General features: G+C 34.1%; 1 protein-coding gene across 4 annotated transcripts in view; it reads right to left on the bottom strand.

Moving 5' to 3' along the window:
- CCPG1 (cell cycle progression 1) overlaps positions 1-13,431 on the bottom strand; it is a 38,848-nt gene that overhangs the window by 2,644 nt on the left and 22,773 nt on the right. For 3 of the 4 annotated variants that reach the window (XM_022579546.3, XM_022579545.3, XM_022579544.3), the window contains 4 exons: positions 11,686-11,781; positions 9,649-9,900; positions 5,128-5,249; positions 1,018-2,426 (listed from right to left, as the gene is read on the bottom strand). In XM_022579546.3, coding sequence (XP_022435254.2) covers positions 1,018-2,426; positions 5,128-5,249; positions 9,649-9,900; positions 11,686-11,781 — 1,879 coding nt within the window. The remainder of the gene's footprint in view (positions 1-1,017; positions 2,427-5,127; positions 5,250-9,648; positions 9,901-11,685; positions 11,782-13,431) is intronic. The other variant, XM_022579547.3, reaches the window with a different exon arrangement.

Here is a 13,431-nt window from a genome sequence, read left to right as displayed (position 1 = left end):
AGTACTTTGCACTAGATATGTATTTAATGACTAAAGACACCAAAATCAGTCTCATTATTTTATAGACACATTACATTTACTCAAAAAGATATATATATAAAACTATCTCAAAGTTAGTTCCCTTTCTAAAAGGTAAAAAAATAAAGCTAAGAAGATTAGGTTAGTTTCATGTTACAGAATAGAAAGCTGATATGCAATGGATAGATACAATATTACTTTTAGAGATTATATATAAAGCACACACATTAGAACTTTTGGCTTGCTAAGTTTGCCACTTTGATCATACCTCTACCTTTACCAACAATAATTCTGTAATAAATGTATTAGATATCATAATTTAGTTGGTAAATGGAATAGATAAATGAAAGTAAGTGGGACACCTGAATCGTTATTCTGATTTCAAAGTGAAATCTGTATTTTCCTCCTAGCTTCCCAAAGTGAGTAAATAAAAAATTAAAGGAAAATAATTTCACTTAAAATGATTCTCTTTTCATAAAGTATAATGAAAAGAAACAAAATAGGCTAAAATAGGATTATATATCCTTAACTGATTTTTAAGATAGAAATTAAACCATTTGCTCAAGTCAAATTGATTATATGAAATTTTCAGTTTGTAATAGATTTTAACTTAAAATTTTATCTTTCAATTTAATTTATCCTAAATTCTCAGGCAATAAAGTACTTTTACAAATAGTACTTTTGTTTACAAGAAGTACTTTTACAAATACAGCTGACCCTTGAACAACGTGGGTTTGAACTGCGTGGGTCTACTTACACATGGATATCTTTCAATAGTAAATACTTCAGTACTACATGGTCTGTGGTTGGTTGAATCCACAGATGCAGAGGAATTGCAGATACAGAGGGTCCGACTACAGGTCATATGCAGATTAACCCCCACGTTGTTTACAGGTCAACTGTAGTAACATTCTAAGAAATTTATCAAATGATACAAATGCTATCCAATATAAATGTTAAAAACTATTATAATAATAACATGGTGCTATGTAAACCGACCTGGGTCCATATGGAGGGGAAAAGGTGTGACCAAAGAAGTGTCTATATATATATCCATCCAACTTCTCAAATGCTCCATCATTATCTATTTGATATTCCTTCATGTCTTTAAGATAATCTTTAACATCATTAACAAAGTCAGTGAAGAGCTTCTGATCATGTATAAAGATACCATTTAGGAAAAATTTATTGATGAAGTGATCAAGTTCTTTCCAATGATGAAAACTATCCAGTTTTTCTAATAAATACCTTTCAATTAACTGTCTAAATTCATCTATCCTTACAGGATTCAACATTTTAACATTAAAAAGATTAATGGATTCCTGTTGAGCACATTCAAATACACCAGAACAAGCCTTTCTGAAAGAATTATAATTTTCACCACAGTCATGCTCAGCACTGCATTTCTGTGAATTTGTATTTTTTCCAAATTCTTCAAAATGAGGCTTTTCTTTCCTTCTCTCTCTTTGCGTAGTAGGGCCTCTACTATTCTGGTTTTGTGTATGTGCCTTATACTGTGGATATAAATATTCACTAAAAACTGTTGTTGGTTTTTTGGCTGCTGCTTCTTTTGTAGCACCAAATCTTTTATTGCCTTTTTCATCAAAGATATTCTTGGTGGTATCTTTGAAATGTCTGAAAGTGGATTTAACTGAATCTGAGAATTTTTTCAGATTTTCTTTTACAGCTTCTTTAGCCTGTTTAATTTTTTCTTTATGATGCCTCACAAACTCCTTGGTAGAATTCTTCATGGCATCAAATGTTTCCTTAACAGAACCCAAAAATGTTTCCTTTGACTTATTTTTAGCTCTGTGGTTTCCTCTGTTCCCTTTCTTTTTTCCATCAGTTTCTTGTTTTCCATTTTGATCTTTTGCTTCAACATACAGTCTTTCCCACAAGTCAGAACGCTGCTGTTCAAAGTTTAGCTTGCGCTCCAGCTCAGTGAGTCTTTCCCGTAACACTTCTATTTCCTTTTTTTCAGTCACTACACTGGGAGAGTCTGGGTTGCTATATGACTGACTAGAGCTTAGCTGCTGGAGTTCCACCCTTAAAGCCATGGTTATTAGTTGTTCTCTTTCCAGTTCCCTCCTTAGCATCTTTGCTTCTGCCAACAGAGTCTCCTTTTGATTAAGGAAGCTTTGTGTTTTCAGCTTTTCTTCTTCCAAATGCTGCTTAAGTTTCTGATTTTCTGTAACTAATTCAGCACTTGTCCCTTTATCTTCCAATATCCTAATCTGTTCTCTTAGTTTCCTTAACTCTTCCTGTAATGAAGATAAGGCTTTTTCTTCCTTCTCCAGAGATATTCTTAGATACTGATTTTCTGTATCAAGGTTCCTTTTCTGAGTTTCAAAGGACATTTTCTCTGCTTCAGTATGGGTCCAACACCGTGCAAGGTTTTCCTTCAATGACTAAATTTTTTTGAAAGATAAGAAAGAAAAATGTCAAGAGCTTTAAAGGCTGAATTTAAATCTTTAAGATACAACAAATACTCCATAAACGTTTAGTGTCTATTTCTGCAGAGACTATCCTTTATGTAGTTTTTTCAATATATGAAAACTGGAAAATACAAGGTTCATATGCAGGAAAATGCACAGCAAAGAGCTTCATCAAAAGAAAAACATAGCACACTGGAGGAAGACAGCCTTCTATCTTTTGACTACAGGACTCCAATCTCTCCTGAGAAAGCTCCTAGAGAGAATGTAGGAAGGACTAAAGGGTCTCTGATCCTTGGGTGAGGGCGATTATCTCTTATAAAAAGTAAAATTACAGCTAGAGATGACTTCAGGCTTCAGAAAGTTCTGTTTATACTCACTGCACTCTTTGAAGGACAAAAATTTCAATAATCTTAGTCCTATTTGAAAGATCTTGGTCATACGCAAATTAACATCTCTAAGTTCACATAAGTTATACAAGTTCTCCCATACTTTAGAGAACACACTGAATCTTGGTAACATTTACAACTAACTTCTCCAATTTCAATTAATTTTCTGAAGAGACTGTAACCAGATTAGCAATGCAACTCTGAAGTCAACATTCTTGCTGAGAAATTATGTCCAGTCAGGTTTAGAGAATTCTGCTGCAGTGCTAGGTAGCCTTGAATGATCTTTCTTTCAATACATGTATTAGTAACAAACTTTCATCACAACAGCAAGAAATTAAACAATATGCTTAAACAGGTTAATGGTTATAGCACTATCCAGTCAGTTAATTGTTAGAGCACTATCCAGTCAGTTAAAATATCTTCATAAATCAGCAAAACGATATAACTTTGCTTAATTTACTACAAATATTATGACTATTCCCTTTGAATCAGACCAGAAAAATATCTGAATTACAGAGACCAAAAAAAAAAAAAAATCCTTTGAATGAGGATATTTTCCACTTGAAAAATAAATATCTGAAATGGATGTTTCACTGTCTGGCTCATTAATCTTCGAAGAACAAATTAAAATTTAAAATTTCCTTACAGTCATTTCATCTGCTCTCCCTGAGTGAGAGAAAACAAGTTTCATCTACCCAACAGAAATGGACTTTGGAGAATATTATGCTTACTGAAGTAAGTCAGAGAAAAACAAATACTGTATGATATCACTTATTGTGGAATCTAAAAAATAATACAAACAAATGCATGTAGCAAGACAGAAACAGATATAGAAAACAAACTAGTGGTTACCAGTGAAGAGAGGGAAGAGGGAGGGGCACATTAGGGATACGGGATTAAGAGATACAAACTACCACTATGTATAAAATAGATAAGCAACAAGGATATATCCTGTACCACAGGGAATTACAGCCATTATCTTGTAATAACTTTTAATGGATTATAATCTATGAATTACTATGGATTAGCATGAATTACTATGCTGTACACCTGATACTAATACTGTAAATCAACTACACTTCAATTTTTTTTTAAGTGAACTATGGAGTAGAACAGACTAATGTAACATTATCTTTAAACGCACAAGCACGGGGAGCACCACAGAATGACTGGAGGGTACAATATTCTGTATCTGGTAAACTCTAAAATCTTGAATCAAGTGACTAAGCAGATGCTGGACAGGTCTTCCATGATGATCTTCAAAATCCAAACTACATTTAACAGCTGGAGACAAAAGGTATGCAAGAACTGACTCAGCACACATCTATGCAGGGTGAGTCTCCTTACAGCCAACATCATTCTATAGAACCATAAACCATGATGGTAAGAAGGAAATGGCTGCCCTTTTTTATAACATCCTCTGCTCAAGGCAGGGAAAACTACACTATTTACAATTAACTTCAGTAGTCCCTCCCTGAAAGATATATTTCAGATGTTTAAGTGGGATTCTGTCTTCCAAAGAAATACAATCATAACCCTATAAAGAATATATAAATAAACTGTGAAGGAAATTTAGGGAAATGGAAGGAAAAAGGAATAGTTTACCTTTCTACCCTGAGTTTATCTGTAATCCCTACACCCTTCTTAGGCAAGAACTAGAGAGGAGACCAGGTATTTTGCTAATCCTCATAAACCCAGAATAGACAGCACAGTCCTGTTGGAGCCAGGTGAATTTCAGGTATGAAGGTGTAACATGCTTTCTCTTTCTTCATAACTGACATGAAACCAGAGAAAAAGGACTGGGTGATTATTTCCCTTGATCAAGGGTGGCTCCTTAGAGAAGCTACAAACTCTCCTCTCTCTCTCTCTCACTGAATGAAAATTTTTTGCTTGGCTCTATAAAAATAACGTTAATAATAATAATGTTTCATAGATAATATCAATTAAAATAATGTTAACTATAATATAGTGATTAGGAATAACATCTTTGGAGTCAGATAAACAGAATTAAATTCAGCTCTGCTGGCTGCTAGACTTGGGAAAGTTACTTAACTTTTTTGAGCCTCTTTCCCAACTATAAAATGAAATTAATACTTGCTTAATTCACTGGGATGTGGTGAGAAATAAGAGAAATACTGTATGTGAGGTACAACAGTGCCCAGGACACAGTAAGTACTCAATCAATAATTACCAATATTATTACTGATTTACTAATCTGCACTGTAGTTGTATCTGAATAGCATAATTATTGGCTAACACAATTTTAAGATTTTATTTCTAGTACATACCTTATAATCTATAAACGACCCTTGTTCCTGTTGACACTGGGAAAGATAATCCTTCATATCATTCAATTCATCTTTATGTATCTTTCTGACTAACTGATGACGCTTCTGAATCTGAATTGTGCCTAAAAATAAAAATTTTTATTAGGGATATATAACATAAATGTCATGATTACCAATATTTTTAAACATACAATAAAACATTTACTTTGCATATATTTAACTGCTTAATCCAGACAGGATCATTTTCTTCAAAATATCAGCATTTCACAGTTCTATAAAAATTCTGATTATATAAACAAAGAAGGAATAAGTAAAATCTTACAGTGTCATTCATCAAATGGTGGTATATGGATGTTAATTTATAAATCAGGCCAAGTAGGTTAATATATTTTTTACTTTATTTGGCATACACCAGGGATATTTAAGCAGTTCACTATCCTTTTGATTAAAACAAGCCAGACCATATTACCTTACCAAACAAAAAAATTTATGTAAAGTTTCTGTCTTACTGTTGTTTTTAAGGGCTGAGGTACATAAAGTGTTGCATTCCCCACTTCAACAGAGAAAGGAACAAACCATGGAGTCTATTCACAGGTTATAAGTAACTAAGGAAAAATGAAGATGTCTAGTTTTTCTCACTGTATTTTGCCTAAATGATATAGCACAAGCCCAAAAAGAATAGCAAGAAAAATAATTGGCTAACTATAATTACCCACCATTCTCAAAGCCAGATCTTTTAAGAACTCTGCATTAGATGGAGTATCACCATCCCTATCCCAGTAATAAAGAAATCGTAAATCAACCAGAATGCTCTATATTTTCATCCTAAAAATCAAAATGTTAATTTGCCAAGACATGCTGTTCACGTGCTGCTACATGCTTCATGCACGAGAAAAACAACACCACTAAATCAAAAAGAAGGCAAAATGCATTTGGCAACCATATTACATCTACTGAGTGGCATACCATTATGTAAAAGACATCACAGAATTTTGTAATGAAAGAATATAATATGGGACTGAGTGAACTGATGAGGATGATTATAATTTTTGTGACTTTGTGTTTGAATTAAAAAAAGAATATAATAATTAATAGTTAATTGATTTCTGAAAAATTAACTTATTTCTTCAGTACATCTTGAAAACCACTAAAGAGAAAACTTCTGCCAAGTTACAGACAACTGTTACCAGTTAACAGCTATGATATCCTGTTAGAATTCACTTCTCAAAAAAAAAAAAATCACAAATTTGCATGGCAAATTTGTTTCAATATTACTCAAAAGAATCTCAGATTTTTTGAAATATTGAAATAAATTTATCTATAGTTCCCAAGGCAACTGAAAACTTCTTTTTTTCAAACTGCTAACAGAATGAATTCCTTTGACCACTGGAAAATAACTTAAAACTAATGTGTTGAGATCTGAGTTTGCAGTACCATTACATAGCATACGTTTGATGACTATCAATGTGTCCTCTGTCAATCAATCTCACAAACAATTAGGTATTTTTTTCCCCCTCTACATCTTCAGCTGCCTAACTATGAAGTGTTACAACCCCAGGGTTTAAGGCCTTCTGGTTATATCCACAAATCTGCCTACCTTAATCACATTAACCCACTGTCAGTTTTTGCTACCACTGCTGTAAGACTTCTCTTCTACAGGTAAAGAGTCTCAATCTCACCAGAGCTTGCAGCCAATATATCCAGCTGCCTGCTAGGCACAATTTTGGGGGTGTCTTCATTTAAAAAACAAAAAACAAAAAACTGAACTTCAGCACCTGCCCTAATTTATTCTAAAATAAAGTTGGGTAAAAACAAACCGAACTGTGCTCACCGTCTATTAACTTTCTCATCTAGCAAAACTCTTCCCCTCTAACTCCCCCAACGCCAAAAGTAAAGCAGCTAACACACTTCTTGGAATTTAAAAAGTAAAACCACCAATATCTCAAGCATCCAGGCTCAAAGTTCAGTTTTCCATTGTTACTTCAGTGTCCCTTATTTCACCAACCTTCTCTCCATCCCCACCATCACGAGAACTGTCAAGGTCCTGATCACTGAATACCTGAATTACAAAACCTTCTAGTTAACTGTTCTAATTTTTCCCACACTATTTATCTTCCTGCACTTTTCCTCTAAAATTACTGCTCTCAGTTCACTCTATAAATCAAACTCTCCTACTCGGATTCCAAGATGTTTTACAATATAATAGCATCCCACATATTCCAACCTATTTTCCATTATCTCTAAATATCTATTCTGCTATAATCCTACCAGTCTTTTCAGTGCTCCCAAACCTAGCAAGTTTACTTTCAGATTATCAGGTTCTCCACTGCTAGAATGTTCTACTTTCCTTCCACATAGTGTAAGTCCAGACCCAACTTAAATCCTAGCATCTCTAGGGTGACTCAGTGTCATAGTTTGAGCTATGATTCTTGTCTGTGCTTCATAACTTAGCACCTAGTTATATTGTTATACTGAAATGTCTGCTGAAAAGGACAGCCTATACTTAAAGCAACTCCATGAGGAAACCAATCAATTGAACTCTGCTGTTGATTTGGAACATGGATAGTCTACAGGTAAAAGAAAGAATAAGACAGGTGCTTCATCAAGAATTTTTAAAAAAATTTTTGTAAGCACTTTCAGGACCTGAAGCAGTGCCAAATACCTATAGTACATTCTTTTACTATCCTCAGTCCTTCTAGTTCTCTCTTCCTTCCAAGATAGATCTGACACTCCAAATTTATATCACCAAGGTTGGTGAATGTTCTGAGTGATTAACTTAGTAGTTCTTGTTAAATGATTATAAAGCAAATGACTGATTATGGAGTGCAATGACTGACTTCACAGTGCCTGAGACATTCAAGCTGGCTCTAAAATCAACTCAAAAGAGCTCTTAAAGTATTGAGATCGGTGCCACAATTAAGAAAAAAAAATGTGATGTCCTTTAAAAGTGACCTTGAAAAGCTATCATTCAGGTTAAGTTTTTTTATGTTCCCTGAGCCAATCATATTATTATATGGACCTATTATTATGAAGGTTGTTCCTATTCTGAAAAGCTAATTTGAAATACTACAGGAAAATATTTATTAAATACAATTAATAAAGTAAATTTTACAAGTAACCAAAATTCTTAAATAACAGGGAAATAATTTCTCAACTTTGAAAGCACTCCTAAATTGATCTTTCTACAAAATACTTAAAGGTCATGCAATTTGTAGGGTTTTAATGCAATGTGGATTAACATTAAATCACTGTCCAATTTTTTTTTAGTAAGAAAAGAAGATTAAAGTAAGACCTTCTCCTTTGTTACCTCCATGTTTACCTGCAAGGGGAAAAAACCAAGCTCAAAAAAACATATTCATATATTTGCTCCAGCTAGATAATAAACAAGTTAAGTATGTATTTCAAGTCAAATCTCATTACAACAAACTTCAAGGGAGGATACAAATTACAAGATCCCAGTATTAAATTCAAGCAGACATCCACCAGGAGTCTAAATACTTATTTTTATTAATATAAAGTTAAATACAAGAAGAAACACATTTTACTGACTCTGACTTTAAAGAGGATTATCTTCACTAAGTTTTTTCTAACATTACACTATACTGAATAATATCTTTTCCATAAATCAACAAAGGGAACATATAATTCTTCAATCTTAAGGAACACATTGTTGGAAGGAACTAGCAAAACTAGATTTACTCAGAAAGCTAAACTGTGGATTATGTAGGCAAAAATCCTAAAAGTAGTTAATACAAGGCAAACTGAAATTTGTGAAGTTGACAAGATCTAAGACATTTGTTTAAAGTGTCTTTTTCAAAATTCTAATAAAGCAAAAAGAATGAATATTCAGTTCTCAGCCTTATCTTTGTACAAATATATACCTTAAATAAAATTCAATGGTTAGGCTCCCAAAAGAAAAGTAACACCACATGGAATTCCTTCCTCTTTTCAACCAGGATACTTTTAAAGGCTTTGCATTAAGAAAATTATTAATCAATGTAAATAAACACTAACAAGGATAATAGTGAGCAAAGTATAAAACAAATGAATTCTTAAGTCATGTGAATCATGGAAGTAACAACAACGGTCACAAGATACAGTGCTTTCATGAAACCTAAAAGTAGAAATAATGAGCACCTATTATTGTGACATTTCATATGTAACTATTTAAGTGGAATTTAAATAATCCTCCTAATAAAGTCACAGTTAAAACTAGTTTAACTGTGATTCTAAATTAAAATGATTTGCCTTGTAATGAGCATTTCAGATTTTTAATCTTCCAATATTTTCTTTAAATAAATATATATATAAGCAATCCTTACATTTCTTAAATACTACCTCATTTCAGTGCAAACAGCTTTGTGAAGCAACACTATCTCCAGTTTCCACATGAGCAAACCAAGGCTCAAACACGTACAAGCTTTCCAAGGACATATATTTTAAGGAAGACACTGAAAACAGATCCCAGAATTCCTCGCTCTTTACCACCAGTTTATATATAACAAATTTTCAAATACTTACCGTAGAAATGTCCAAATCCCATGCTGATTGCAATCACCAATGCAAGTATAACGCATTTATTGAGACCACTATTGAACTGACGTTTACACGGCTCCTTAGAAGGTTCAGTTTCTTGTTCAGCAAGTAATCTTTCTTCAGATTCTGAACTAGAAACAGTCTTCTTCCTAGCACGGCGTCGTCTAAAGGCCGGACTGGGCTGATGACTGGTTTCATCACTACTGGATTCGTCATCGCTAGGCTGAGATGAAAATACTATTTTAAAAAGAAAAATGTAGATAAATATTAAATATTTTAGAAAAGCCTTCCCAGTAAATATGATTTAGAATGCCATCCCTACATGCCTTTTTACATACAACAGCCAAGAACAAAACAACAGAATAGAAACAAACCTCAAGTTTTCAAGTTTATCAACATAAAGCCAAAGATTTCAACTGTGATACATAAGAAACTGTTAACTATACTCTGTGCCTTTGAGGGTCTGGTTTTGGTTGTTTTTTTTTTTTAACTTCCCTTATAGTTTACACCATTAGAACAATCATTCTCATAGCCTATTAAATTTCACTGCTATTAGAGCCACAAACAAATACTATTTCTAGAAGGGGGCAAAAAAACCTCTATCTCTTCATTTAATTTCAAATAGAGGTAATTTAAGCTCAACTGTTTAAGGAACAGAGGGAAGTATATAAGCAGTTCCTGAGACTTAAAAAAGACAACTACCAAAAGTTTCCTTGAGTGTACTAGTCCCTAGTTTTGTTTCCATCCTATGAGCCCAAAATCAAGGTTCAAAGCACTATAGTTTAACACAGGTTTCCAGAAGTCAGATGAGCCCTTCCCTTCGACTGCCACTCTTACTAGAAGGTTATTAATTTTACCCTCTAGTAAATATGTCAGCATGAGGAAGTGACACAACAGCTATCTCCGATATTAAGGACTAGTCTTGTGCTGCTCCTTTATGAAAAGAATAATAAAGAACAACAAATTGGAAAAAAAATTCCACAAGAAATCTCAAGGACTAGAAGCATATTCATTGGAAAAAAACATCTTCAGCTTTTTCAAGTGTATAATTTCTTAACATTGTTCCATATATCAATAAACTATATGCTGACACAGAAGATTAGATGACTCAGTAATAATTTCCATAGGCCAGAGAGAAGAAAAAAAAAAAGCACTAAAAGGATAAAATGTGAACATGAATTTGATACAAAGAGCTCCAAAACAACAAACATTCATGCTTCGAAAAAGCAGAACAGTTCTTCAGAAGACAGGGTATCCATGCCACAGCAAAGCTGGTGACTTAGGTTAGACAGTACTTCTAAAAGATGTATCATAGAGAATTTATAACTTTCACACAACAACAAACACAAAGACAGAAGGCACTACTGAATGAATGAATATTCCTAATATTTAGTGATAATAGATGCCACTGAGAGATCTTTTGGTCATAACCCTTATGCCCATCATGTTTATCTGGTTATTCTTGATCACTAGTTTTTCCAAGATGTCGTCGCCTCAGCTGTGAGGTTACATTTCTTGGAAAAAGAGAAAGAAAGGAAGACTTAAACAAAGCATTACATAATACAAAGGCATTCATGATCATGGTTGGAGTACTTAAGTCAGACTTTCTGACATTATTAAGATGGGTAAATATAAAAACAAACCATTTGTCAAAATTTCTTAAATTTTCAATTCTACATTAACTTATTGCCTTCATTATAGTCTAAGTAAACAAACCAGCCTAACCCACGTGAACAAATTCGCATCCTTATCTAATGCTTCCATCTTTTTTAACCCATACGTATGATAGCTGAAATATTTTGATTTTTAAACTTCTTTTAAAGCATAATTTGGCACACAGTCCAAGATGCAAGCAATGCAAAGGCATGCAATAAGCTTAGCCAGCTTTATTACAAGATCAATTTTGAACACCTGTTCAGAGTATCACAGATTACAACAGATATCTTCAAAGCACTAAGTAAATTGTAAATGTGACTAGGCACACTCAGCTCTAGAAAAGCTGATCAGATTTAGTCACACCACCTTGGAAAGCGAGTTGGCTAGGAACATGGTGTTTCAGCTGATCATCCCATCCCCTTATGCATTCAGGAATCTTCCACAGCTTCTCCCACCACCTTTCTTTTGTGAATAAACAGGAAAAAAGATGTATAAAGCTTTATTATAAAGAATAAAAAGGAAAAAGAGAATTGAAAAACACTTGTTTTAATTATCACTTAACATTATCACTTGTGCTCCATCAAAATCTAATAATCATGCCTTTTTAAAAAACATATATACAAAAAATATATATATATATATATATATATACACACACACAATACAAACTTTTCTACAGCTACCAATTCTGGTTCCTTAGGGGAGCAGAGGGTCATATGGAGGGAGTGGGAAATGTTCTTAAATCAACAAAAAGATTATTGCCATAGAATCTAATTTATAAAAAGAAAAGAATGAAGTTGAAATCCTATAAAGATGGAGAAGAAAGGGAAAGGAAAAAAAAAAAAGCAATAGGTAGCAGGAAATTAACCAACGAAGAAAAATACAGGCTAAGGGAAGAGAACAAAAACTCTTGATAATTGATGTATACATACTATTTTCAACATAGTCCAAAATCATTTTTGATTATTTTTTAACATTTTCTTTATTGAAATAATTAATTCCCTTGGGAGGCACAGCAATGGATAAAAATACACCTAAAAAAATACTCTGCTTAACTGAATCTGTAAAATTCCCAAGAAGTCCAAGTTCAGAAAGGAAATTAAAAACTAGATTAATATGCTCTGAAGTACTGAAGTTCCTGGAAAAAAAAATCAACGGTGTGTGGCATCGTTTCTTAAATGTCTTTGACTCTTCTGCAATGCTCCTGGCTTCAATCTGACTATACATTCTGGCCCACAAATATTTTTAAATTAAACCAGCTTCTGGTTTAACCTCTACTTGAATTTTACTAGCTTAAATTAGAATAAGAAAAATTCCACTGTCTGATTCTGGCAAATTAAACAAAGAATGGTAAAATCTAAGAAAATGATCTGAAATAAATACTACACGTTCCTGTCTTTTTGTTTTGTTTTGTTTTTGTTTTTTTGTGTTTTTTTGCAGTTACGCGGGCCTCTCACTGTTGTGGCCTCTCCTGTTGCGGAGCACAGGCTCCGGACGCGCAGGCTCAGCAGCCTGGCTCACGGGCCCAGCCGCTCCACGGCATGTGGGATCCTCCTGGACCGGAGCACGAACCCGCATCCCCTGCATCGGCAGGCGGACTCTCAACCACTGCACCACCAGGGAAGCCCTACACGTTCCTGTTTCTGCATCAAATTAGGAAACTCTTATTATCACTAGCAATGTCCCAGGTATCTCTCACATAATTCACCCTAAATTATAATTGGGGGTTAAAAACCGTGGGTTGGGCTTCCCTGGTGGCACAGTGGTTGAGAGTCTGCCTGCTGATGCAGGGGACACAGGTTCGTGCCCCAGTCCGGGAGGATCCCACATTCCGCAGAGCGGCTGGGCCCGTGAGCCAGGCCGCTGAGCCTGCGCTCCGCAACGGGAGAGGCTGCGTCAGTGAGAGGCCCGCGTACCGCAAAACAAAAAAACAAAAAAACACCGTGGGTTAATTATAGATCTCTTTCTTCGATTTTCTGTAACTTTGTGTCTAAATATTTATATTACCCTGAAAGATGTTATATATGTCCCTAAAACTGTGCCAAAGAATTGTAGAGGGAATTAGCTCAGTAACTCACATTTTACCTCCAAATGATTCTGTCTGAACAATAG

The sequence above is a fragment of the Delphinapterus leucas genome, chromosome 2 (genome assembly GCF_059928025.1).
Source record: "Delphinapterus leucas isolate spDelLeu-1000000601 "Yukka" chromosome 2, BTC_Dleu_Yukka2, whole genome shotgun sequence".
Lineage (NCBI taxonomy): Eukaryota > Metazoa > Chordata > Mammalia > Artiodactyla > Monodontidae > Delphinapterus > Delphinapterus leucas.
This window is presented reverse-complemented; position numbering and strand designations above follow the sequence as displayed.